This window comes from Corvus kubaryi, unplaced genomic scaffold, assembly GCF_017639235.1.
Source record: "Corvus kubaryi isolate FWS band 111438036 unplaced genomic scaffold, C.kubaryi_AGA036_p1.0 37284, whole genome shotgun sequence".
Classification (NCBI taxonomy): Eukaryota; Metazoa; Chordata; class Aves; order Passeriformes; family Corvidae; genus Corvus; species Corvus kubaryi.
In genome coordinates, this window is record NW_024581088.1 from 8,499,371 (window position 1) to 8,526,180 (window position 26,810).

Sequence of the window (26,810 nt, forward strand, 5' to 3'; positions counted from 1 at the left end):
TGCTACAAGTACTGCAATTATTTAGATTTCCAAGAACAGCACAATAAAGGTAGGGAGACACTGGGCTGGGAAAACAGGGGTAGAGGAGCTGCTGTTCCATAATCCTGGTGGTTCTGGCTGCATTTAAAGCCTCCCTGGGCCAGAGATTATTTCCAGCCTCAGCTCATCCCTTTCAGATGACATTTGCCTGCTGTGCCACTGACACCCTCAGGGGCCAGTGTGTGACCCATTCATCAGCCTGAGGAAACGTTTTTCCTGATGTGGAAATGCAGCAAAACTGCTCCAAGTGCTTTTTTGTTGCTCTTGTCATTTATTTTCTCAAGGGGTTAAACAGAGCACATTTTGCAATTGATGCTGCACATCAGTCTGGTACTACTGTGGATAATTTTTCCTTCAGGTCAGGAGTTTGCATCCTGGTCACAAGTTACTGATAGTGTTCTAGAAGAAATTAAACATTTTTTCCTCGTGCTGCTTGCCACTGAATTTTTCCCTCTGTATTTTTCCTTCTTATCCTGTTTTGTCTGCCACTAAGTTGAAACTGGTCATGAGACTGCTGTTAAAAACCAGCAGATGCTATTTACCATGCACTGATGTCTTTAAACTCCTCTGCCAGGGTATTTTCTGGAGATAAATACATAACCTTTTTTTTTTTCCTCCTTCAAAAACATGGATGAAGCTTTTCCATGAAAGTGGTTAGTCTGGAAATACTGAATGCAATCTAGTAATTCTAACAGTAAACCCTGTGTTTCTTGAGAGCCTCCCCCTACTAGAAGGTTCCAAAGGGTTTTTCTGCTATTATAAATAGTAAATTCTTCTGTTTTTTTAAAGATGCAGCAGGGGGAAGAAAGAATCTGCTTTGTTCTTTACTCTCTCATCAATCTTTGCTGTGCAAAGTAATCCCCTAACTGTACGAAAATCAAGTTGTGGTAAAAAAACCAACAACGAAACCAGTGCAATACATGACTTCAGTATCTGTGTTTACTGAAACTCTCCCAGCAAATTATATGTGTGTACAGTTGTGGGAGCAGCCAGAGATGGTTTCCAGAACGCACAGGGAGATTCTTGGGAAGACAATTTTTGCTAGAGAGCATTTTGTCAGGCCAGGCCAAACTATAGCTGTATTGACTGCCCGGAGTGAACAAATGGCCTTGTGGAATTAATGAAGAAAACCGATGGTGTTATTTACCAGTACTTTTGATTTTATTTTCTTGGCAATTGAATTTGGATTGAAGCGTGTTGTTTGGTGGATGGATGGCCAGCAAAAAAAAAAGAAGTGTTTTAAACTCCACTTGTGGTTTGGTTTCTATAAACTCTTTTAACATGAGGTTTTGACAATCCGATTAAATTGTATTGTGCTCATAAAACTGACAGTTCAGTTTTTTCCATTTGCTAATGTGACTTCCTTTTTGCTTTTGGCTCCAATCATGTTTTCTCTGGATGTCTGCGGGAGACAGGCCTGCCTTTCCTATGACCTCTGTAAATCCCAGTCTCCAGCATATCTTATCACTCTTTGCCCTGTAATTTGTATTCATGTGCAGTGGTGATGTCTATTTTTGAATTGCTCATTAACAATTGTTATTACCTCCATCAGCTTTCTCCCACTCTCCCGAGTTTGACACCTCACACGGGGGCTGTGACAAGTGTCCTGTGCCTCGGGGATGCTGCAAATGCTTGATGTCAGGTGACAGGAGCCTTCCTTCAGTATAAAGGCCTCGTTACATCCAGCCTTTTGGAAAGGCTTGGGAATGGGTGTTGGATTTTGAAGAATAGCTGAGCTGCTCTTTGCCTACGAGGCAGAGCCAGCTGCTCTGACGTTTTTGCTGCGTGTGTGTTGCTCAGAGAGCTCGTTGCTGCTGTTCCTCAAAAACAATGGTAATTTGGAGAAACAGATGAGCATCTTCTCTGCTGTGAATAGATCATGGCTATAGCATCCAGCCTGAAGGATCTGTGAGGGGGAATATGCTTGCTGGCTGGGCACTTAAAAAAAAGGTGGCCTAAGAGGATTAAACAGCATAAAGGTTTAATGCTCCATTCAGAGTTACACAGAGTAAAACGCCTTTTACTTTAAAGAGTCTATTGATGGATTTTCTGTCCTGAATCTCACATCTGAGTGACCTGCCTCCTTGTGCTGGCTTTTGAGAGAGCTCATTAACCTGCAGCCGATGTGTCTGTCCTGTACTTTCCATTAGCACACTTGAGAAAAAGCCCCTTATTTTAAAGGAACACTCACTTCTCCTTCCTGTGTCCCTTTGTGTGCTCACCAGCGAGTCCCAGTTCCGTGCAGGGAGTGTCAGAGCTGCCTCGTGGCCGTGCCCTGCAGAAGGGGGGTGGTTTTCACTCCGGGCTCTTTGTCCCCAGAGCTGCCACAAGGCAGAGCCCAGCACGCCCCAGACAGAGCAGCTCGCTGGGATTTCATACTTAAGGCAGTGTTTAAAACCCACCGGGATCTCAGCTGCTGTTAGCTCTCTTCCAGTCGAATTCCAGAGTGAAGGAGTGTTTTTATCAGAGCTCCCCTTTTAGCCACAGGGAGTATCTCCAGTGCAGCCGTTCAAAGCAACCTCTCAATTAGGGGAAGTGAATCCACTGCTCAGCGCTGGGGCAGCACTTTGGTAATGACACAGTCACAGACACTTCGTGCAGTTTTGTGTCCCCACACACATGAGCAGGGACTCTCTTTTTGCCAGTTTAATAGTTGCTGGTTGGTGATTTTTCTCGGTTCTCTGTCATGCTGAAACACTTCAAGCTGAGGAGTGAAAAAGCAGCTTTTGGTGCCAGCTTCCCTCAAGGTGCTCAGTGACAGTGCGTGGGCATTGCTGTATCCTGGTACTCCTTGCTAGGAGGGGAAAGTACTGATATCTTTGCATATCTAATCCTTAATGGCTGTAAGTGTTTGGCTTCATTAAGTGGCATTTCTGTAAGAACTACTGATTTACACATCGGGGCTTTGCTTCTGTGCAGCCTTGCCGCAGCCAAATTTCCATGTAAAAATATTTTCTAGTTGCCTATGTTACTATCAGCCACTGCTGTTTGTTTACTTTCCAAGCTGTGTCCCGCCTCGGGAGGAATACAGGCTTGGAGAAGGGTTAAATGCATAGAAATGCCGAGATGTAGCAGGACTGGTTTGGAAATGATCGAGTGCTATCTGCACACTGGCTGTCAGTTGTTGCTGGGACCTGTTTTTGCCTCCACTGAACCTTTACTGGTTGTGGTTTGTCTGGCCATCACATGACTTCTCTGAAAATTCCCCCTCCCCTCCATTTCCAGTAAACTGTTTGAACAGGAGTGACTCAGACTGAAACCAGCTTCCCTGTAACCACAGGGCTTGTTAAAGAATTTGTCAACGTGGACTCGAGAGGGTTCGTATTAAACTGAGCTGCAACCGCCTGGCATTGGTTGCGTCAGGAGTTCCACCGAGCCACTTCCTGCTCCCCGAGGGCTGCAAGGGGTTAAACCCATGGATTCTGTGATGGTGACAGTCACACACATGCTAATCCCATCTTCCCAGCGTTTCTGAAAACCCTGGGTTGCTTTTCCACATCTTCACGTGGGGTTACTCTGTGCAGGAGCAGAACAAAATCCGTGCCACACCCCGGAGAAGCCAGCGCTGTGTTCTGACACGACACTGACTTCACTCACGGGGAATGATTAGGCTCAACTAATAAGTGAAATCTCACTTAATTAGCAGCGTTAAAGATGGCCAAATTATAAACGGATCTCTCCCGTGATTAAATTAACAGCTCCTATCTGATAAGTTCCTGCTTGAAAAGGCTGCTGGCTTGTTTAATCAACAGCGTTTAAGGGTACTTGGTAGAAGAAAAAAGAAGTTAAAGGAGACCACAAGCAGGTTTTATAAAGCATTTATCATAAAAATGGAAGTGGAAGGGTCACGTACAATAACTGGGAAACCTTGACTTCTTCTTTTTCCCCTTTTTTTGCTTTCCCAGAAATCACTTGTTTAAACTGAACATCAAACTCCACTCATCCTTCCTCTTGCTCACTCTTCCAATCACCCCCTTTCCTCATCGGCTTCCTTTCTTTATTAATTGTGCTGCACAAGGAGGTTGCTGCTGTGGGTGGTCACCAGGAGGCTGCTCCTCACACCCTGCATTCCTCAACTTTGATGCCCGTATTTGTTAATAGCTGTAGGGGAGGGTTCTTCCCCTCTTTTAGGGTGGCCTTTAATTAAACAGAAATTCAAAACTGATCAAACCTTGAAGCTGCACTTCAGAAACTCCCCACAAGCACTGCGGAGTGAGGTGGCAAAGTGACAGTGTGTTTTCACAGACAATATAATGAGCAGTGGATACTCTGAATAACAGCTCAGTTTTGAACTCTTCTCCAAAATTACCGAGTTTAAAATACGTTTTGGAATGAGTCAATGACAGCTTTAAATAAGGGAACTTGATCTTGAGCACTTGCTGAGAAAAGAGGTAGCAAAGAGTTAAAACAGGCAGAGGGTAGACAATAAGAGCTGTGAGTAAGGAATGTGTAAACCTCCTCCTGGTTGGATTTCTTTGGGCACTGGCAGGAGAACGTGCCCACATTGTTCTATTCATTTGCACACCTGCTCACAGATAAGGAAGAAATAGCGCAGAGCACTGCACTAATTACTATTGGTGACTGGAGATGACTTTTTGAGTTCTGTTTTGAAGGGCTTTTTGTATCTGTTCCCCAAAAAATTATTTTAATGTTTAGTGTGTAAGTACATAAATCAGAAATCACCCCGGCAGTGAGGAAACCTGGGTTACTTTGCAACATTTTCGCTCAGTATTAGGTCAGAAGGATTTTCTCAGTAACAAATGCCTCACTTTGCAACAGAAATGAGAAATAATGTCACCATGTGTCCTGGAAATGCTGGAAGCTGCATTTACACAGGAGTTGTGGAGAAGCAGAGGGTTGGATTCTGCCATTGGATTTGCGTGCCCTGTTCTCTGTGTGTTGGGAATGCTCAACACAAGTTTCTAAGGGGAAAATTTGGCCCTAAATACTTGATATTTCACTCCTCAGCATTCTGAGAAAGACCAATAAATAATCAAAGGCTGGGTCAGAAAAGCTGCTTTAAATATTTTTTAAGGACAACCTTCAATAACTGATAGAAATTACTTATAGTATCACAATCAAGAAAATGGCTGCTTTTTTTTCCCCCTGCTCCAGACACTGTTTAAATATCTGTGTTGTACAAGAGTCTGGTATGCAGACCACTTCTCTGAGCTGTCTGGGAACCTCTGTCCCTTCCAGGGAGAACAGGGGTGAGGTTGCACATCTGGGCTGAGAGGGAAGACTTGTGTGTGCTAAAGGCTTTGTCAGAAGTTCCTCACTTCAATTCTATTTTAATCCTTAACTTATGTCTAAGTCCCGTGTGGAGAAACAGTATTTTTTTCAGCTGATGGCTTTGAGTTCTCAGGTTTGTCAGAGATTGAAAATGTAAATTTTCATGACTGGTTATCAAAAATTCCTTCCTTACAATGTCCGGATCTTAAACTGCCTCAAAATAGGGATTGATGCTTTAGAATGGATTTTTTAAAAAATTGACAATGTCCTGGAATTGGCAGAGCTGTGGCCACAATAACTGATGGCAGTTGTAGCTTTGAGATAAATGAGCAGCTGCAGTGGGGTTTGGGGGAGTGCTGGGATGTCCCTTTACTCCACTCCTCTCCCTGCCTGTGGCTGTAGTATCTTGTCATGGAATCACAGAAAAAGTCACCTTGAAAGGGACCTGAGGCAGTTCTTAGTCCAACTTTTTCTTTTCTAGTCCAGCTCAGGTTCCTCAGGGCATTGTCTGGGCTGGTCCTGGAGCTGCACAACCTCCCTGGGAAATCTCCAGTGCTGGTGACATTCCCACTGACAGCTCCCTTCCCTGAAAATGGGTTGCAGGATCTGCTCTGCCAGGTCTCCTGCGAGATGTGAATAGAAAGTGGTTGTTCAGCAAGGAAAGAAATCGTTTCATTTCATGTTTTTGTGCAGGGCTGGAAAGCTGCAGAGTCTCAAAGTGGACACGTCGCTGCTCTGAGGAGCAGAGGTGGCAGGGAATGTGGTTAAAGGGGCTACAGCTCTGCAGGACAGATCTGATAAGGCCGAAAGGACACGCTCCTTCCTCTTCCTTTAGGCTATTTCCTTTAATTGTGTCTCGTTCTTTATAAAATTTCTTTATTCATACAGTGTGTGAAGCAAAAGGACTTTTTATATAGAAGTCTGAGGGTTTCAGTTCTAGTTGTGGAAAAAGCTGGCATTAAATTTGAGTTACAGAGCTCACTGAGCTCTATAATCCACGTTCCTTTTGGCATTTCCCTGCTGAGCCTGGGTGTCATGTTGGATTGTAATAGGCTGAAATCTTGAAATTAAAGCTCCTGAGATGGGGTTTGTTGTAAAGAAGCATTTTCTGGTTCTTCCCTGGAGAAGGGGGATGGAAATAAAAAGTTCCTGCCATGATACAGATGATTAACGAAACGAAGAAAATACCTGGAAGTTCCTACTGGAACTAATGGACTGATCTAGAGCTGGTTGACTTCATTCCTGTTCCTGTTCATGGGGAGATCTTATTTACCATAAAGTGGAAGTTTCACACTTTTACTCCAAGACAGGCTAAAATTAAATGACCAGAGAAAGCCATGGCTGCTGTTGGAATGGACACTTCACTCTGTTGCCTCTGCTCCCACAGGACTTGCAAAGGTTTCAGCTCCTCACACGACTCCGTGGCTTCTTTTGTCTGTCTTTTCTAACATCACTTTTAAAATCTGCTAGGAGGACAGTGGGTTTCATTGTATTTTCTATAGAAAAACTGCAGCTTTTCTGACCCAAGAACTAACGTTAGTTACTCATGTCTGAGTTTACAAAGTCCCAAAGATGATCATCCTCCTGATTGTCTCTGGATTGCAGCATCACCCCTTAACCTTAACATGCAACCAACCTCAGGAATTTGAAGACAAACAGATGTGGAAATAAATCCCTCACAATCTGTGTCCAGCATTCTCGTCCTCAGAATGTAGAATGTAGTAGAAAAATCCACCTGTAGATTTAATTTCTTGTTGATTTGTGATTTGTCTATAATACCTACTGTATGTTCATCCTTGCCTACAAATATTCTGAATATTGAAGTCTTACCAGTTTCAAGCCCTCAGATCTCCAGCACAGTCTATTTAATGAGACTTTGTGGGTGCTGCTCTCTTCTTTCCACAGTTCTTTGGAGAAGCCAAGGCTGTTTTATTGCTGTTTGGTCGCCTTCATCTTGTCCTTTTAAAACTGTTTTCATGTTCAACATTGACATCTTTTTCTCTTGCAGCTTTTCCATGATTACCCAATTCCTTTTCCAGAATTTAATGTCTCAGAAAACCCAGACTTCTCATGAAGTGAAACTTACTTAGAATCTGGAATGTCTGTCCTATGCCTGTTGTGTGTAAATCCCTTTCTTTCATCAAACTTAGTACTTGCTTAGTTCTGCTGCCATCCCCTCACTGCTTTCAGTAATCCTTGAAAACTTTTTCCATCTTCCTCTTTTGGGGGTCTGATTTCCCAGACAGGACCTTTCTTTCCCATATTTTTGGGTGATAAGGAGGTTTAAACCTTACCCCTCACACCCTCTGCTCTCCAGGCATCAAGATGGAAATATCCCCTTTTAGTTTGCCCCTTGTTTGCATTTAACTGGAAGTATTTTGGAGAAAGCTGGAACAAAGATCCATGAGCTACTATCACAATATTCCTGCTTGTAATTCACTCATGAGATCTGTTGCCTCTGAGGTTTTGGGGAGGGTTGAGAAGTCATTTTTGGTCAGTGAGTGATGAACAGTTTGCAGGGATGTGTTGTGACCTCCCAGCCTTAGGTACCTCTCTGACTCCTTCACAACTGCTCCTCTGCAGTCAGTGCATTATTCCAAGGAGTTAATAATTCTTCCCAGTCCTCTGAAATCCTGGAATCCATTGCCTGGCCACAAATGGTCATTCTCCCATAAGTTGTGTTTGATTCCATTGTGTTGTAACAGAAAGCCAGAAGAAACAAAACACTGTGAAGCTCATTTTTAACATAACTCGGATTTTTACATAAAGGGGGGCACTGTCTTTGTAGGCAGCTCTTTAAATGTTAAGAAATCTATAATTTTGGTGATCTAAATGGTAGCTTCATATGCAGTCTTCAGTCTTTGGGGGGAAAAATGTTCTCCTCTTGAGATGATTATCTGGATAATTAAACTTTTTTATTATAACAAGAATAGAAATAATGCTCATCCTTGTGTTAAATCTGCCAGTATTATCAATGTATTTGTAAAGTGCTCGAGGTGTTTACAGCAGAAAAGAAATGGGAGAGAAGATAAGGTTTTCCAGGCCTCAAATCCCTGGAATCTGGATCGTGTTTTTCAGAGATTGAGCTGGGATGTGATGGGAGCCATGGGTTTCTCAGTGCTCCTAAAAATCTGATTGCAGCTGTTAGAAAATGAACTGTCACATTGCATAATCTGTGCAGGCTTCAGAGAACTGATCTGCAGAAGCATTACAGGTTTTCTCTGTGGAATTCAGTCCAACTCCGATTATTCAGAGCTCCTTGGATACCTCCAACTACTCCTGTGGATCCATCAACCAGCTCTGCTCTTGCAGAGAAAAAAGAGGTTTCACAGTTTCAGTGGGAACAATTAATTGAAATTAATTTCAGAGGGAAAAGAGGAAAACTTACTTACTAAAATTATTTTGTTTTCCTTGAGCTTGTTAGTTAAATCTGGTGAGCTGCTTGTTCTTCCCTCACCTTCAGAGGAGCTCACCAACTTTACAGTGAAAGAAGAAGAGAGAGATTGAATTACAAATGGAAACGAAATAAAACAGAGGGATGGGACAAAGCCTTGTAATTTAGACAAGGTTGTCCATTCTTTCTTTCAGGAAGGACTTTTCCAGGGGTAAAAAGTCCATATTTACACAGAGCTGCTCCACAAAGGAAGAACACTGTGGCAGAACCATGTAAATTCTCTTTACCACCCCTTTAGGTGTGGAGCTTTGGGAGGGTTTTTTGTCCTATGGAGCCACTGGGGTCAATCAAATGATGAAAATTTCCTTTTTCCTGAGGCTGAGCAGATCCAGGACAATTCCCCCTGAGCTGCCAGCTGGGCCTGGGGAATCATCCCTGACCTTTCCGTGCCTCTTGTTCCCAGCCCAGTTCTTGGGATCTGATGATTAACCCAATGAAGTCATGTTTAATCATTTAACCTTCCTCTGCCTGCGCTGTGGCACTCACAGGAAATCTATTTCCAAACCCCAAAAACTCAATCATCTTTGAAAGGGACACAGTGAGCTAAAGCATCCTGAAATGTTATAAAGAATGAATCACAGTTAGCTGAGAGGCCAGTCCAGTCTAGAAACTTTAATTTGGGGGGAAAATGGTTTGCCTGTAAGTAGCTGAACTTTTGTCTTTTTTCATGTATATATATATATATATATAAAAATAATATTATTTTTTAAAGCAGAAAGTTATTTTCTTTCATTTCAAATGCTTAAAAAAACAGAGGAAAGATTCTTCCCCATGCAGGCTTTAGAAAAGAAAAAAAAAAATCAGTTGTGAAATAGGTAAAAGTTGTGAAACTGGGGATTGTATTCTCGGAGAAATGAAACTTTTAAGGCTTTTTTATTGTTGCAGATGTCGCAAAGATTTGTCAAACAAAATTTAAGGAAGGAACCAAAGAGAAATAGTTCTGAACTTGTTTTCACAGAGTAAATGTTGAGGCTGGAATTCATAGTTTTGTTGCAACCCTGGTAGGTTTGTTACCCTGCAAATTATTCATAGCTGTGATTACCTTAGATCATAGAAAATAGGTTAAAAAATCTTTAATTTGCCTTTTGGCTTATTTAGAAAATTTGAAGAAAGGAAAACAAATGACAAGTTCTTGAGTGAAATTTTTAGAACTTAAAATTGTGCTTTCCATGAAGTACTTTGTGATAGACAATATAAAACCAAAACTTAACAAAGAAACAAGCTGAGTAATAACTTTATTTTTTTAAGTTGTTCATTAATAAGGTGAGAAAAACTGCTCCAACATTGGTTTCAGTTTGGTTTGGTTTTTTTTTTAAGGCAGACTTGTTACACTTTTTAAAAAGACTTTCATCTTTAGTTTTGTAATGTTTTATATGTTTTTAGCTGGAGGGGAAATATTAGTTTCAAGGCAGCCTTGAATTTTGCAGCAGTTGAGAAATGTGGGTGAGGGAAGGTGGTTCTTTTTAAGAAATGTGGTTTAAAATGGTGCACTGTGCTTACCCTAAGTTAATACAATTTATATCTAATTATAATAATATATTTTATTAAAGCAGCTGTGCTGCAAGTATTAATTTAAAGGTCATTTGCTAGAGAGTTTATTTGCAATTCCAGCTTGTGAAAATGAATACAACAGTGCATTAGCAACACAGTAAAAGATAATGGGGGAATAAATTAAAATCAGAATAGAAACAACTTCCATGCAAATAAATCATGGAGCCATTTGAATAATTGTCTTGGAGTGTTTTATTTTAAAGATTCTTTGCTCTGAGATTTATGGAGCTGCAAGAAAAAATATTTATTGGCTTATAAAAGTGAAAATATTGCTCCAACCCCTGAGCTTTGGGAAATGGGGGAGAAAATAGGAACTGAAAATGTCCTGCTCACACTGTTCCAGAAATCCCTGAGGAAGGAACTATTTCAGGACACCTTTCCCAAGGACAAAATCTGGTTTAGCACTTTTTGGTGTTAAATTAATTGGTAAAGAAATCCTGAGGAGTGATTTTCACTTGTGTGTTTGGCTGGAGAATTGGGAGAGCTGTTGTTTTCCGTGGGGAAAATCCTAGGTATTTTATTCCCTCCATCCTTGGCAGCCCATCCCAAATCCTGAGGGTCCCCATGTCAGGGATCTGGGATCCCCTTTTTGGGTTCTGTTTCCTTGGAAATAACCACGAGGGAATTGCAGTTGGAGCAGGAACTGCCCTGGATGTCGCAAGATTTTTGGGCTTGGTTGTCTGTAAATTGTCATGTTTTGTTGTTTATAACAATTTATGGCAAAATTCTCTCTTTTAATGAAAAAAAAACACCATGAAAAAATTAATTTTACTTTCCAGATTGTTTCCTATCAGAATGAGCTCAAGGGTTTGGTGTCAGCCTCGCTGGGAGCAGGTTTAATCCCTCGTGTTCTGTGGGGATCCTACGAGTTCAATGGGAAAATAGCAGGAAAAATTTTCATTAAAAGAGCGAATATTTGATCTCTTCCATTTTGTAATCACGATCCCGAGGTGTAACTCCTGGTCAAAATGTGCAAATTCACCCTTAAAGAATATTCTAGAGGGTTTTAATACTCCCCTGTGGTTACAAATGTCCCACTGTAAGATTTAGGAAATCTCATTTCTTTGGCATTTTTCTTTCAATTTTAATGTGAGTTACTTTGCCAAACATTAAACACAATAAACAGAATTATTCTGACTAAAGTAGTTTTTTTGGGGGGTTTTTTAATTTTTGAATTGAGAATTTAACTGTTTGAAAGCACAGTAATGGAGAAAAGTTACTACTTGAAAAAGGGATTTAAAAAAGGTGGGTTTAAAAAAAAAAATAGATTATCACAGATCTATTATTTTTTAATCTACCATAGAAAATTTTGTCAATTCTACAACTCAAAATTTTAATAATATGCAAGAACATTGTCAAATAATTGTAGTTTATTGTATTGGTGTTTAGTATTTAAAGTTTCAACAGAACTTTAACAAAGTTAAAATAGCATAAATGTGATTTTTCTGGATTACACTGCAGTTGCTTTAATCAAGAATTAATGATAGTCTAAATTCTACAATTCAGTAGTAAAGGGTGGAATTTAGACTATCATTAATTATTGATTAAAGTAATTTCCTTGTGTAATTTATTGCATTTCTCCTGGAAAATCAGAATTTTATTGCTTATTTGTAGGTTTTTAAAAAGGAATTAATAATTATTTTTTAATGTTTGCTATTCCCAAGGATTCCCAGCTTTCTGTAACTGTTGTGGCCAAGCCTGAGCAGGGAGCACTGACCTTGCTTTTATTTCTCTGGACAGTTTTGCTCCAAAAGAATTTAATCTCCTGTAAATTCACTTCTCACATTCAAACAAACTGCTTGTGAGAATCTTTATTTTTGCTTTTTAAAGGGTTTCCTGGGTGTTTGGCAAATGTTGGGACTCAGGAGTAAGGTCTGATCACAAAATAAAAGGAGGCAGCTTTGTACAGAACAGCTCCAGTCACAGGGGCTGCACCTTCCCTGCTTTTAAAGTCATTTGGGCTCAACTTGATGGATTTTAATGAATTTTACAAGTCTGTTGTAGGCAGTACCTGGAATTGGCTGTTTTGATTGAGATCATGGGTTTGGGAGAACAGATCTAAGGATATAATGGGATTGTTGTGCTCTTTCTGTTCTCAAAAAGTACCTTTTTAACACTGGAAATGGCACTGAAGGAATTCATTCCCTCTGCTTGTTTAAGGAATAAGGTATAAGCAGCACAGGCATTCCAAAGATATGGGGGAATAAATACTGGAAAACCTGTTTCCATAGCAGTGGGAGCTTAGTGCCACTCGCAGGGTTTGGAAAAACAAAACTCAGTGGCTGTGGGTGGGCAGATTTCCACCCTGAGCACCATGATTGTCCCTCTAAACTTAGGGTTTCAAACTGGCCTTTTTGGTTTAAAATTTCTCCCAATTGCTAGCTAGGAAATCCTGGAAATCACACCCTTTCTGAGCTCTGTTTGTGTGGGGTTTTCCTCATTAACACCTTTGTTTTCCTGTTTGCAGGACTTTGCTTCCCGGGCTAAGCTGGCTGTGCAGAACCTGGTGCAGAAGGTTGGGTTCTTTGGGATCCTGGCCTGTGCCTCGGTGAGTTTTTCCCAGGAACAGGGGGATTTATGGGCACAAGCTGCAGCTTGGATGTACTGCCATGGGATTCATTTTTGTTTGCAGTTTCTGTGATCTCTGGGGTGCTCAGGGAAACAAAATCTGCTGGAATTGTGTTATGGTTTCTTTAGGTGTTCATGTATTGTATCTGGCATTCTTGACATCTTCAAATCCAGAGGTGTGCATGGATTGGAGAGTGGAAAACCACCTGCAGAAACCCTGGTTAGGGTGTCCATCCACTGCAATCCTCCCAAATCTGCTCTTTGGGTCCTTAGGAACCAGAGAGGGCAGAACAAGGAAACAAATTTCAGTCATGGCTGTGGAACTACAAACTGCTCGTGGCCTTTTTAATCAAGAGGTGAAAGGAGCATCCCCAGTGATGCTGTTTTAGTTTTTGAGTAGGATAATGCTCTTCTTTCAGAATAAAAAAAATATTGGAGGTTTAAATCTCTCTCTGGAACTGGGAGGAATGGTGTGCCTTGTTCTTCACCCCACACACGAACTGTGGGATGTGATTGCAGTGAAGGGGGGGAACTTTGGGACCCCCCCAATCCCATTTTTCTGGAATAACCACGGCATTACCCAGCTGCTGAGGTTTTCACTCCACACTTGCCCAGCATCTCTTGGTTTCCTAAACTGTAAAGATGACACAGCCAACTGCTTGCTCAAATGTAGGTAACCTGTGTTAGCTGGGGAGAATTAATCTGATTGGAGTTGCTGACATAAAGCTCCTGCTCACTAATCCTTTGAAATGTCTTCATGTTTAGAGTGGAGTCGTAGCCTACGAGCTGCTCCTTAAATCCTCCCGGCTGGGGAGCTCTCAGGGTGCTGCTCCCTGCTCTGACTCAGTGTCCTGGGAGACATCCCTGCCCCATTCCCTATTCCTGTGTCACCCCCACGGCTTGGAGGTGGCAGGGATGAGTGACTGGGCAAGGTGGAGAAATGGAGAGCAGGAGGAAGAGAGGTGGCTGTAAACACCCTGGAGTTCCTGCTCAGTAATATTTAAACATTTGCTTAACTTCTTCCCCACTTTGCTGCGCAGGCCTTGCTCGGGCCCTGAGCTCCAGCTGGGCTGGGGGAGGGATGAGGAGCCACCAGGGCACGGCTGAGGGTTTGTAAATGTGCTCACACAACAACTGCAGGAGAAAGGGAGAGGTGAAAGGTTCCAGAGGCGTTGCAAAAGCGGGGATGCAGAGCTGTCCCTTTGCATGGCACCTCTGGGTGAGGCAGGGGGACCAAGGCAGCCCCCCATGTGTGCTCCTTGCATTTGGCTGTGCCCCCACGAGCCCCAGGGCTTTGACTCAGGGTTTCTCTGGCTTCTTGCTGCTTCTCTCTGCACTACCAGGTGTCTCCTCTGCTTGCCTCCCTTAAAATTGTGATCTTACTTCTGGATTTTAGGCAGAGTTTTATTTGATGTGTTTTTTATGACTGGAGGACTTGCTGGTGAAGTGGTAACCACTGTCCCAGCTGTGGGTCCTTGTCTGTTAAATGGTGGCTTCTAAATGCTGCATAAAAACACCATCAAATGGAAATTAGAAGTCTGCAAGTTTATCCAGTGAAGTCAACTGACTGTCCTGTTGTTTAGTGGCAGTAAGGAAGTCAGGATTGTCTGGAGTTTATTTCTATATAAAGGCAGCTCTGGGGAAGGAACAAAGCAAGAATCAGCTCCGAAGTTCCTCACTGTGACTTGTGAGAATTTGCCCTCTTGTCTCTGTGGGCTTTTTTTGGCAACTTTGAGTAACAAGCACAGAGAAAACCTCGCTGGCTGCTCAGACACCCTCCTGAGGACTTGCTGAGTAACTTCTTGCCATGGTGTGCTCAGAGGCACCCACAGCACCCCTGCCCCAAACTCACTGCAGGGATTAAAATGTTCTGTGAACCGACAAAAGAACCCTCAGACCAAGCAGCCAAGAACACCCTGGAGACCTGGAGCAGCCTTGGCTCCGGGGAGCCAAACGCTGTGGAGTCAATAATTGACCAGCTCCTGTGCCCAGAGCAGCTGCCCCAGGTAGGGAGGGAGCTGCTGCAGCCGAGGTGGAGCCTGCTCAGGGACCGTTCCGGGGCACGATTAGAGCCCGCTTCAGATTTCTTCCTCTGCAGGTGCTGTTGTGGCTGCTCATAAATCTGAACTACTGCTCTCCAACAGCCCAGTACAACCCTTTCTCACAGGTTGCAGGCTTGGTGGCAGAGTGTCCTTTATTCTTTCCCAATCGACACTCTTTCTTTCTTTCTTTATGTCACAAAACGCCACCAGTGCTGCAGTCTGTCACCCCAGCACCACACTGCTCCTGGGAGTGACCCTGCTCAGACACTGCCCCTGTGCTCCAGGCTGAGAGGGAAAGGTTGGAATTCGGATACTTTCTTGGTTTCATTTCAGAAATATTTTACAGATAGTATCACAGTACCAAAAGTCAGGCCAACAGTTTAATAATAATAAAAAATTCTTTTAATTTTAAATGAAATGCATATGCTTAATAAAATCTAATCAGTGCTTTTAAACTGGATACATATGACTATAAATGCCAGTTTTTAATGTAGTTTCTCAGCTGGAAATCACTGGGGATCAGCTGGAACATTGGCTTCCAAGAGTGATGTGCCTGTCAGGGAGAAAATTCGATAAATCACTCAAAATGGCTTTGCTGTGGTTTCTGTGCATTTCACATGGAAAACTTTTCATTGGCTTTTTTCAGGATCCAGGGGTAAGGGGGGACCATGAGAATGGAATTGTCTGGGACATTGTCTAGCTGACTCCCAGAGACTTAAGTTACGTGGTGTGACATCAACATTTTTGTAATTATTAAGGCACAAGAGTTTTGGATCAAGTTGGGAGAAGGGGAAACTTCATTTTTCAAAATTTCAAGGTCTGTCGTGTTCCTGTCCATCCAATGTGTGCTGCAATTATTGAACCTCTTTCCCTTGCACTCCACAGATCCCAAACCCCCTGTTTGACCTGGCTGGGATAACTTGTGGCCACTTTCTGGTTCCCTTCTGGACCTTCTTTGGTGCAACCTTGATTGGAAAAGCCGTGATTAAAATGCACATCCAGGCAAGTGCTGCCCCTTCCTCGGGGCTGGGGCGGGGGGGAGGTGAAGCCTTTGATTCTCTCCCTGCCTGTTCCACTGTGTTACTTGGGAATGAATCCTGGAGTCTCCTTGCCCGACCTGAAGTAATGGAAATTAATTTGGTGCAAGGGATTTACAATAAAGGAGCTGCTGGGCTCCTCCAAACTGAGGCAAGTGAGTAATTTATAGCTGCTGACCTGCTCAGGAAATTGGTGGTTAGCCAAGGTATTTACCTACAGCCTGTACCAGACTGCCAGGGCTCCCACTCGGAGTGAACTCGCCTTTTTGGTAGCAAACACTCATTTGCACTTTGAAATGCCCTTTTTAGCTCAGTTCAGAAAACCCCACTGCGCCCTGCAGGGCTGGGCCAGCCCAGTCTGGGCGGATTTGCTGCAGTTTTGGGGCTGGAGCAGCGATTTTTGGTGTCCCAGGCCAGCTCATTTGGAAAGGGCCTGGCTTTGGTGGGCCCCGTTTTTCCTGCTCGCTCAGGGCTGTGCCAGATGTGCTGAGTTTGACAATCCAGTTGTTTTCACAAGATGTTGAGTTTTGCTTGTAAGTGCGTCACCGTTTGGTCCAAGGAGAGATGAAGTTTTGATTCCCTGGAGGATTTTCTGGTGTGGTCAGGGCTGTATCATGAGCTACGTCTCTGTTTGGGATGTTTTCAGCTGAGTTTGGGTTTTTGCAGTGCCTGTGCCTCTGTTGTTTGGAAATCTCTGCTGTGACTCCCATCAAAATAGCAGAAGCTTTTAGTATAAAATAATTTGTATTACAGCCTCATCAAGCTGCTTTAAAAATCTTTGTTTTGCCCTAAACACAAGCTTTTTTCTTCCAATCATTTTTAAATGGTTATTTTGTTTTGTCCAGTGCTTAAACAGAAAACAATAAATAGATTTGGAAATTCTTCCGTCTACTGGGATAGAACAGCTTTTTCTCCACACTTATTTTTGTATTATCTGAATTTTCTTCTGCTTTTAAATCCGTGTGTTGCTCAAATGGGTTCTGGCAACACAGAAAAGTGAAATAATATTAGATCAATATTCCTTTTATTATTTTAATTGCCTTGTTCAGCTACCACAGTGTTTGCTGTGTAATTTATAGTGCTCCACACTCAGATCCCATGTAAGTGAAAAAACATTTCCCAGTGTCTTGTACAGTTGGTAAATCATCTGATTTTGTAATAGGCTCAGCTTTTAGAATTCTCTTTTTCAAGCACACCCTTGTGCAATAGCCTTGATTTTTTTGAGTGATCTGGCTGGACTTGGAATTTAGGAAATGTGAGAGTCATGGAAAGGCTTTTAATGCAATGTTCAGACAGGAAGTGAGTGACTGGTGCAGTGGCCATCCCGGGGCTGCTTTGAACTGGCCCCTTCCTCCGGACCACAGGAGCCTCTAGCTGGAGTCACAGCCCTTGTTCCCAGCCTGGGGAGGGCAGCTCTGCTTAGGCCAGGCTTAAATTGGTCTGAGGAGGCTGTGGGAGCTGTGTGTACCCTCAGCTACCACTCACAGGCTGCTCACTCCTTGCTGGCGAGCAGGACAAATGTGCAGAGGCTGTTTTAACAGCATTTTAAGTGGTTTTAGAAGTGGTAAAATCATGGGCATTGAGATTTTCCGCGAAATAAGATGTGTTACAGAAGTTTTTAATTGAAATTACTCTGTTGCAAACAGTTTGGTTTATCACAGGCACTCTCACAGGTGCCCAAAGTCTCTTTCTTTGTTTTTCATTGAGTATTTTTTGTTGTTTCTGTCTGAATCAGGGAGACTAAAACACATTATTTTTCCCTCCTGTGATCTGGAAGCCCACGTGTTTGTGTGAGGGGCTGTGAATTTCTCTGGCTGTTTTTCCATTCAGACATTGTTGACGGAGTAAAGTGACCTTGAGCTTCTGGGAATGGGAGTTTGGGGAGGATGAGAATGGGCAGCAACTGGCTGCAAAAACACTGCAAGAAATGCAAACTGTGAGGAAAGAGAGGCAGAAAGCGAGCAGCTTTTCTCTCTCCTGCCTCTTTTTGAGGAGAATGTTGAAAAATAAAGAGGAGAGGAGGGAAAGCTGGGTAGGAGCTGCTTGGGAAGGAACACAAAGTGTCCCCCCCCCATTGTCTGTGCTTCCCCTCGGCTCCAGGCTTTCTGTAACTGCTCTTTTCCTTCCTACAGAAACTCTTCGTTATTATCACGTTCAGCAAACACATCGTGGAGCAGATGGTGGCCCTCATCGGGTGAGTAATTCCCAGCACAGTAATTAATACCTGCACCCATTAAGTGGAAAAGTACTGGAGGAGTCAGCTCAGATGTGCTGAGGGCGTGCTTTGTTCCAGGCTTAGCCCCACACAGAGTTTAGGTCTCGCTTGCAGCTCCTTCCCCGAGTCCTGGGAGAAGTTTGCTGGCCCAGAGGCTCAGGGCTGTGGGATCAGCACTGAACCTTCACCCCAAAGCAGGATCCAGCTCTTCCACTCACACATCCCTGCATTTACAGCTGCACATGGGCTGTTTGCCCTGCATTTTCTGCAGTGGTGTAGTGTGATCCTATGGCAAAAAATGAGAAAGTTTATAGAAAATTATAGAGAAAAATCACAGAATTCTGTGATTCTCTATTAAAAACCTGAGATTTTATGCAGTGCTCCAAGATGAAAATAAACATCCTCCTTAACTGGAACTACCTTATACATTTACAGCATTAAATCTCTCATAAAACATCAGAATGAGGAATTTGGTCTGTAGAGTTTGATCCCCATTCTGTTAAATTTGGTAGAAATGAGTTTCCATGGATGAAGTGTCCTGATTTTGAGAAGGTTTGGTTTGGGTTATTTTTTTTATTAATTCTTTAGTAACTGGTGCCTATTTTATTTTTTAAGTTAAAATATCAGTTTAAAACAGGAAAATTAGGCAAACCCTCAGTTGGCAACTGAGAGGGGGAAAAACAGACAAAAACCAGATTTACACTAATGAAGGTGGGATACTGAAGGTGAAGTGTTGGATTTATTTGCCTCACATTTTACCTGTTCAGTCATGAAATTCTGTGTCATTTTAAAATCCGTTGTTGATGCTACCCTTCCCTGTCAGATAATCCAGCAAATGCCATCAAACCATGCAGGAGTTTCATAAACTGCTTGGATGCAAACAAAGGATGCAGTTTAATGAATTTAAATGCAGGCAGCTGCATCAAACCCTATGGATTGCATCCAAAATTCCCATTTAATTGTTCAGAGCAGGGTGGAAGCTCCTGCCTGTTCTGAGGGCACTGCTGGGTTCAGGGATATGCAGGGTTGGAGTTTTAAGTGTGAGTCTCTAACATGGAAATGGAAAGTTTTATTGTCAGGGGGGGTTGGGTTTTTTTAAACTAAAATGAATCCAACCTCTAGTCTAAATCCATAAAATGAATTCCAAGGTGTTTCTGCTTCTCCAGGGTTTCTTCTCTGGGGCAAATGGATATTTTGCTACCCAAAGTGTAATAACTGTTTTCACATAAAATCCACACTCCTCAAGAAAAGTTTGAGGGGAGGAATGTCTAGAAATAATTCCTTTTAAAACAAAACTCCAGGCAGGGATGCTGTACAAAGAAAAGGAGTGTCAGAAGAACCTGGCAGGGCATTTCACTGACGAAACAAATCCTGGCTTTATTATTCCTGATCTTCTGCTCGAGCATCTGCTTTGTACCTAAACTCACAATGAATTTGTTGCTTTGAACATTATTTTGAAAAGAGGGGGAGAGAGAGAGAGAAATGTGGTTTCTTTTAATCATCTTGAGTTTTTTTCAGTATCAATCACTCCAGACAGTTGGATCTGCCCCTAGCTCAGGTACATTTCCAAGGATTTACTCTCCTGTGGATGCTTTGAGCCAAAACCAGTAGATTTTTCCTACTTCATCTGTCTTGGAGATAATTTTGCATTGAATTACTTCGAATGCATTCACAGGAGCTCTGCTGGGTTCGAGTTTTATTGGAGGGTTGATGTCAGAGTTAAAAAATGTTCCTGGGAGACAGTGAGATTTTTGGAATGTCCCGGTATCCTTGACTTTTCTCAAGCTGTCTCCAGCATTACCTCATCAATTTCTGTTAGAGTGGAGCCTCAAACATGTTAAACAATACCTTGCTCTAAAAGCCCTATTATTGAATTAAAACAGAGCTCTGTTTAATGGTCAGTAACTTTATTTTAATCAAATTCTATCCACCACAATGACTTTAGACTTTCTTTGTCTGGGCTGTTGTTCTTACACAATAGAAAATATCTGAGCACAACACCTGAAAATAATGAGCATATTGATAGCCAGGATAAATGGAACCTAGACAGAAGATTAAATTGTGAGATAAAGTCTGAGAATATCTGATTTTATAAGCCAAGGAGAATTTTTTGACAATTATGTGGTTTTTAGTCAAAAAGCAAAGCTGATTCATGTGCAGACCTTGCTCTTTATTGTCACTGGATGCTGCTGGGTCCCACAATGAGCCTGCCATAATCAGGCTGCTTTAATATCATTTAATTTGATTTTACAGTTTTGTCTAGGTCTCCATTACAAACAGATCATAAAATATTTTTTTTCGGTTAATTAAATAAAAAAGGAAATGGAAAAGAAAACATGGCAGGAAATTAAGAAGCTGTTTATAGAAAATTTGAAATTTTTTGAGAATTTTTTTGGTGGTAGCTGGAGAACAAAAACAGGACAGAGGGTGAGTGCTGGCAACAAACGTCGGGGAATGAGGGAGATGAGTGGGTTTGAGAAGTGGGGTTGGTGTGAGGTTGAAATCCAAGCTGAGAAGGATTTCCAGAGGTGCTGGAACTCACTGGGGCTGGGAATTTCCAACCAGTTCCACCAGTCACTGCTTTGAGTTGTTTTGTTGGTGCCTCAGTGCTGGAAGAGGATCCTGCTCTCCCTGAGCTTTGGTGAGGGAAGATGCTCTGGAGGAGTTCTGTGTCCTGTCCCTTCAAGAAGACTTTAATGCTGATTTTAGGCCAAACCCAGCCCTGTTCAGACATTTCATTATGGTGTGTGTTGTGGGGTTTTTTGGCTCCTCTATCTTTCCGTTCCTATTTTTTACCTACAGCTGCAGGGCTGTTTGTGAAGTCACACTGTGCAAAGCGCTTCAAAGCAGGATGATGTTTGCTGGGAAGTGGTAGTTTTAAATGCAGATTAAGAATGCCCAGAAAACTACTGAAGAAGTAGTTCTCAAAGCACACACCATCCACAAAACAGTGGCCATCCATTTTGGTGGTAAATGTTCAGAAAGGAAAAAAAAAAATCTGCATTTTTTTAGGGAGAAATCCCGCCCTGCAGGCAGAGATTCCCTCTGGCTGTGGGTGATGATGAACTCTGCAGTGTCTGGGATTGTTCACCAAGAGGTGCCCAGGTGCTGCACCAGGGCTGGATCCTACAGCAGCAGCAGTGAATTTTACCTGCAGTAAATCAGAATCCCAGAATGGTTTGGGTTGGGAGGGATCCTAAAGCTCATCCAGTCCCATCCCACCCTGCCATGGCAGGGACACCTTCCACTATCCCAGGCTGCTCCAAGCCCCGTCCAGCCTGGCCTGGGACAATTCCAGGGATGAGGCAGCCACAGCCTCTCTGATGCCTTCCTAATTTTAAGACTCATCTATTCAGGTAATTAGTGAGTGAATAAACTGATTTGAGGTTAAAACAGAAACCAGTGAGATTGTGCTACTTTGATTTTTAAGTCCCTTGCTCAGTGCTGTGTTCTGTGGGTGTCACCTCTGAGAATCCAACAAATCCACCCAAAAATATCAGGGCTCCTGAAGTGTCCTTAACTCAGTGGTTTTTGTGGAACAGCTTTCCGCCCTTCCCAGCTCTGCAGGCCAGTGTGAGTGATTGCACAGCTGAAAGAAAAGCAATTTTTTGGTCACAGGTACTGGAAGCATTGCCTGGACAAACCAGTTTGCTGCTATTTCTTGTGCCATAATTCTTTGCTTACAACTTAATCTCAGTTGATGCTGGTAAAGGGAGCGTGGTGTTCCTTTCACCAAAAAAGCACAAATGAGATCATGGTGACTGATGTGACTGGAAAGTTTTCTTAAAGACTGTTGGGGGTTCTTTAGTCAAAAATAATTTACAATACAGATTTAGGTTACTTCTTTAGAACACAAGGCAAGAAGTGATAAAGGAACAACCAGAAATATTGTCCTGGGGTGGGAAGAGCTGGGCAGTCACTTCACAGCCTCCTGAGAGGAATTTTGAGAGGTTAAACCAATACCCCTGGCACTTGTTGGTTCAAAACTGAACAACCTTCCTGGCAGAGGTTCATCAGAAACCTGGGGGATGTGCCCTAGGCACAACAGAGCAGCTCCACACAAAAATGGCCCTGAAAGGGACACAGATGTGGCTGAAATTTGAGGAGCTCTGGTGTTGAAAGCCTTCCAGTGGATCACAACAGAATTAGAAGAGTTTATTTGCAAAAGGCTTGAAGGATTTAACTCTGAATAAGCAAGGGTTTTTACCCTAAATTGAGTTTTTAAAAAAGAATCTTTAAAAAGCAAGCAGAAGTTTTGTTCCAAAGAGCAGCAGTGAGCAGAGCTAAGGACGGGCAGGTCAGAGATGTTGCAATTCCTAATTTTGAAAGGATTGATTTAACATAACAATGTCCCAAGGAGAAAGCCCTGGAGCCTCCTGGGCTGCCGTGGGCATTGGAGCGTGGCTCAGGTGGAAACCACGTCAGACCTGGGCCCATTTGAGCTCTGTAAACTTCACCAAGATCTTTCCTTTCTTCATCTCATAAAGCAAATGAAGCTGCCAAGGAGCCTTTTAACCCCCAAACCTTCCTGTTGATCCTGACCATAAACCAGATTTATTTTCTGCAGCTTCAGAGCTCTGGGCACAGAAAACAGCTCAGTTCCAGAGCCGTGCTGAGGCCGGGGGTGGTGGTGGGAGCTGGGGGCTCTGGTTGCTCCTCAGGGGCTGGGGAGCCCAGGTTTGGCTGGAAAGGGAGCTGGGTCCAGCTTTGGGCTGCCCCAGCCCCCAGGATTCAGGTTTTGGGAAGCCCCAGATTTCCCTAAACCCAATCCAGGTTTGGACTTTCCCAGATCCCAGGATTCAGGTTTTGGGCAGCCCCAGCTCCCAGAGCTGAGTCAGGCTCAGGCTGAGCCCCTCTGAGTCACTGCAGGGTCCTGCTGGTGGTGCAGCCTCGGGGAAATGGATGGTTTAAATACTGTGAGAATCTTTATCAGCACAGGAAATGACAGCTCATTAAAATACTAACCGTTAAGCCAGTTTAGATCACTGTCTGGAAAAAAATTAACCATTGAAGGCTCAGAGGACTCACAGGAAGAAAGGTGCCCTGTTTAGACAGGGGACACGTTATGCAAATGATTCAGCTTTGCTAATTGGCCAGTGACATAAAAATATTTCCACTGGAATCTGTTTTTCAGTGGTTTAGAAAATGTCTGACTTCCAAAGAAGTCGATACCACCGTGCTGGAGTGAAACTTCTGAGGGAGGGAGGGAGGGATGGCTGAAATACCCAAATTCGGTGCCTGTTCCTAAATGTTTTATGGCTTTGGAGCTGCAGGATGGATTTTTCTTGTGTTCTCACAGGGGAATGGAGAAATGGGAACCAATTGGTGTTGGTGGGATTGTTTAATGGTGTTTTCCATAATTGTTGGGAAGGTGAAAGCCTTTGCCTTCCCCCTCTGGCCTGGCTGTCAATAGTCTGATTGAAATAAATTATTTTAGAAGAGCTGAAGGTCCAGGCAGGGAGGAGCCCATCGCAGCACGTTCCCTTTCTTTGTGAGATCCCTCAGTGCCACTTCACTCCCTTTCTGCAGCGGGAGATAATCCCTGGCCTTGGGCAGTGCCTGGGCAGTGCCAGCCCCACGGGGATTTGCCTCTCGCTGCTCTTCTGTTGTTCCCTGTTGTCTTCATTTGGAATTGTGGTGGCATTTCCCAAAGGATGTTTTTCTCTCGGTGTTTCAGCCCAAAAAAGCCGAATCTGGGCAAAACCTGCTGGTGTTTGTCCCGAGCCCCCGAGCGTGTGGAGTCTGAGGGAAAGGGATTTTCCAAGCTGAGGGCTGTGGATATTGGAGGGATTATCCATAAAGTGGGGCCGTGACTCAAAATTGCATCACCTTCCCGAGGTGTGTCCAGCCTTGTTTGCACCTTCTGTTTCCCCATAGGGCTCTGGTTTCCCTCCAGGTTAGAATTTCCTTGATTAAATTAAATTAAATTAAATTAAAGAAATCCCATGTTTGTGACCCCCCAGTGCTCCCAGTTTGCTGAGCATCCCCCTGGGGGAAGGATCCCAGTTTTTCACAGGGGTCAGGCTCAGGGCTGGCTGCACTGAGGTTCTTACTTACATTTTTAATTTCCATCAGAACAGCTCAGGGTTAATCAGCTGCTTCAGCATCTCTGGATGTTCAAGGTCTCTTATAAATGGGAAACTTCCATAAACTTTCAAATTTTCATTCATGAAAAATCCTGTGGTTTTGTTCCCAAAATTTGAGTCTGCAGTGGCAGCTTCTTTCTTTTGGAAAACACTTGTGAATTCTAACATTTCTCTCTGGAAAAGCAGGCAAATATCCACAGGTGCTTTGATAAAATGGGAATTCTATATCCTAATTTATGGTCCGACAGATTTTTTGCGAGATATTGGTGCAATGACACTGAAAGGCAGCATTTGATAGAGACTTGTGCTTCAGCATTTAGCAGAGTTGGAATTAATTCCTGAGTGTTCCCAACCTCTCCAAGCATGGGCTGAGAGATTTCAGTCACTCAAGAGCAACCCATACTCCTAAAGATCTTGTAAGATGAAAATTATGGCTTATGATTAAGTAGTCTTAAGTAAGTATTTTTAATATTAGTAAAAATGCAGATGACTGGAATATCAAATTCCTCCTTTTTGTAAGCTGGCCCAGGGAAAATACACTTTTTTCTCCTGTGGGTTTAGTGCTTCATCCTGGTGCCTTTGAGTAAAATCCTCCCTGTAGTTCCAATGGTTCTGTTAAAAAGATTTAAAGTTTCCCAAAAATCACTTAATGACCAGTGAAAGGCATTTGAGGTGCAGCTGTTGACAGTTGTTCTTGGAAAAGAAAATTAATAAATTTAAGCACAGATTTGCTGTAACTGGACTGGAAGTTTTAGGAGTCAGATTCTGCAGGTTCTTGGTGTAATTTTTAAAATAATCCTCGAGCAATTTTGCTGAATCTCTGTCATGTGGTGCTTCAAACAAATGGGAATTTTGTTTGATTTATTGGAAAAAGAGCTTTGGAATTTGTCATTTGGATAGAAATCATAGCTCTGAGTTAAAAATAAATAAATGTGCATCTGTTTAATTACAGATACCAGGTAACAGTTCTGAAAACAGGCACCAAGGGGTTTTTTCAGTGAATACAGATTTTTAATGGGTATCTATGTTGTAGTATTGGAAGTCATGTTTTTGACTGAAATGTTATGCTTTTAATAAATTTAAGATTATCAAAGGCTAGTCCAATTTTGGGGAGCTTGTTCTCAGTTTCAGTTCCCTGTGAAACATTAAAATTTAGCAGAGAATCAGAATGGATCCGAACAAAAATTTAATATTTAACGTTAAGAGTTTCTAAAACAACTTCTGAATCAAAACTTCTTCTGAATCAGAATTTCTCCTTCCATATTCTGGATTTGAAAGAAAATGGGTTTGATTCCCGAAGGAAAACGCAGGGAATGGGGTTTGCATTATTCCGGGATTATTTCCCAGCATCTTCCTTCTCCCGTCCTGTGAAACTCGCGGTTTTTGAAGGTGCTGAGTGCAGGAATTGTGATGCAAATCTGGCCCCTCTGGCCCAGCCCTGCCTGGTCCTACCCGGATCCCACAAAATTCATCCCCAAGTCCTTCTCCTCCTCCTCGGATCAGCGCAAAGGGATCTCCGAGTTGGATTTGTGAGGTTTGCAGGGACACAGAACTCACTTATTTCCAATTAAATTAAATTATTTTTAAGATTTTTAGATTTAAGATCATGCCTTCGGATATCAGGTGGCACATATCTGGGTGATTAAATGATTTAATTTGATCCAAAAAAGCACCAGTAACTAATACTATGCTGCCAAGATGGGATTTCAAGAATTTCATGTGGATTCCTGATTTTTTAGGTTTTCCTCTCCTTATTTAAATCTCTGCACAATTTTTTTCAGAATTAAAGTCTTTACAAATGTACAAAAATTTGCAGATTTAGAAGCTGAGGTCCTTGCATTGAGGATCTTGTAGATCTTCAAAATTGCTTTAATAAAATTATTTTGTGCACTTAATTAATTGTCGTGCTCAGAAAAGGGGAAAAAAAGGGAATTGTTTAGTGAGAAAAATTTTGAAATATTGTTTTGGTGCACCAGGAGCTCCTCAAGTCTCTGAACTTGGGTTTCATGTTTTTGTTCTGTGTTTAATTCAATTTGGGGACTGACTGAGTTCAGTTTCTGTGAAGAACGGAGTCATTTGAACACCACCCTGTTAATCATTGATCCCTCATCATTTAAATATTCCTCATTTCTTAATCATGCAGAAGTCGAAAAGTAAACCATTACCTTGCAGTCGCTCTTCAGGCTCCCAAGAACTGTCTGAAAAAGAAAAGAAACCTCAAAATGTTCCTCATGTTCAGAGTGTGACTCGTCCCGGAGTCCCTGGGAGAGCTTTTCCCAGGAATAGTCAGCGCTGAGACGGCTCTGGAACACTGGGAATCCTTTGGAACATTGACACACTCTTGTGTAAAATGGATAAGGGACGTGCTTTGGGCTCCACAGGTTTTTGTTTCCCTGAATTTTTACCAGTCTGGGCAGAGAATTTCCTCACCCGTTTGTCTCACGGGGCGGTGAATCACGGGGGAAGCGACCTTCTGCTGGGAAATGGGTTCAGAAAACCTCCTTTGCCCCTGGCCATGAAGGAAATAGATTTACTGGAGGAGAATGAGACACTTTGTTTCGTGCTTTTCATAAATTCCTAAAATTA

The 26,810-nt window shown here is 42.6% G+C and overlaps 1 protein-coding gene and 1 long non-coding RNA gene across 7 annotated transcripts in view; one reads left to right on the plus strand and one right to left on the minus strand.

Annotated features, from left to right (window-relative positions):
- The window catches only part of VMP1 (vacuole membrane protein 1), a 60,982-nt gene that overhangs the window by 28,756 nt on the left and 5,416 nt on the right, over positions 1 to 26,810 (plus strand). For all 5 annotated transcript variants that reach the window (XM_042026400.1, XM_042026401.1, XM_042026402.1 and 2 more), the window contains 3 exons: positions 12,744 to 12,824; positions 15,772 to 15,888; positions 18,056 to 18,117. In XM_042026400.1, the coding sequence (XP_041882334.1) occupies positions 12,744 to 12,824; positions 15,772 to 15,888; positions 18,056 to 18,117 (260 nt within the window). The remainder of the gene's footprint in view (positions 1 to 12,743; positions 12,825 to 15,771; positions 15,889 to 18,055; positions 18,118 to 26,810) is intronic.
- Positions 15,303 to 26,606, minus strand: LOC121663770. 2 transcript variants are annotated; one of them, XR_006015736.1, is made up of 3 exons: positions 26,390 to 26,606; positions 18,148 to 18,424; positions 15,303 to 15,439 (listed from the first exon to the last, which is right to left on the minus strand). It is a non-coding gene; the product is annotated as an uncharacterized LOC121663770 (long non-coding RNA). The 2 variants fall into 2 exon arrangements; XR_006015735.1 differs by lacking the exon at positions 15,303 to 15,439 and having other exon boundaries at positions 15,771 to 18,424.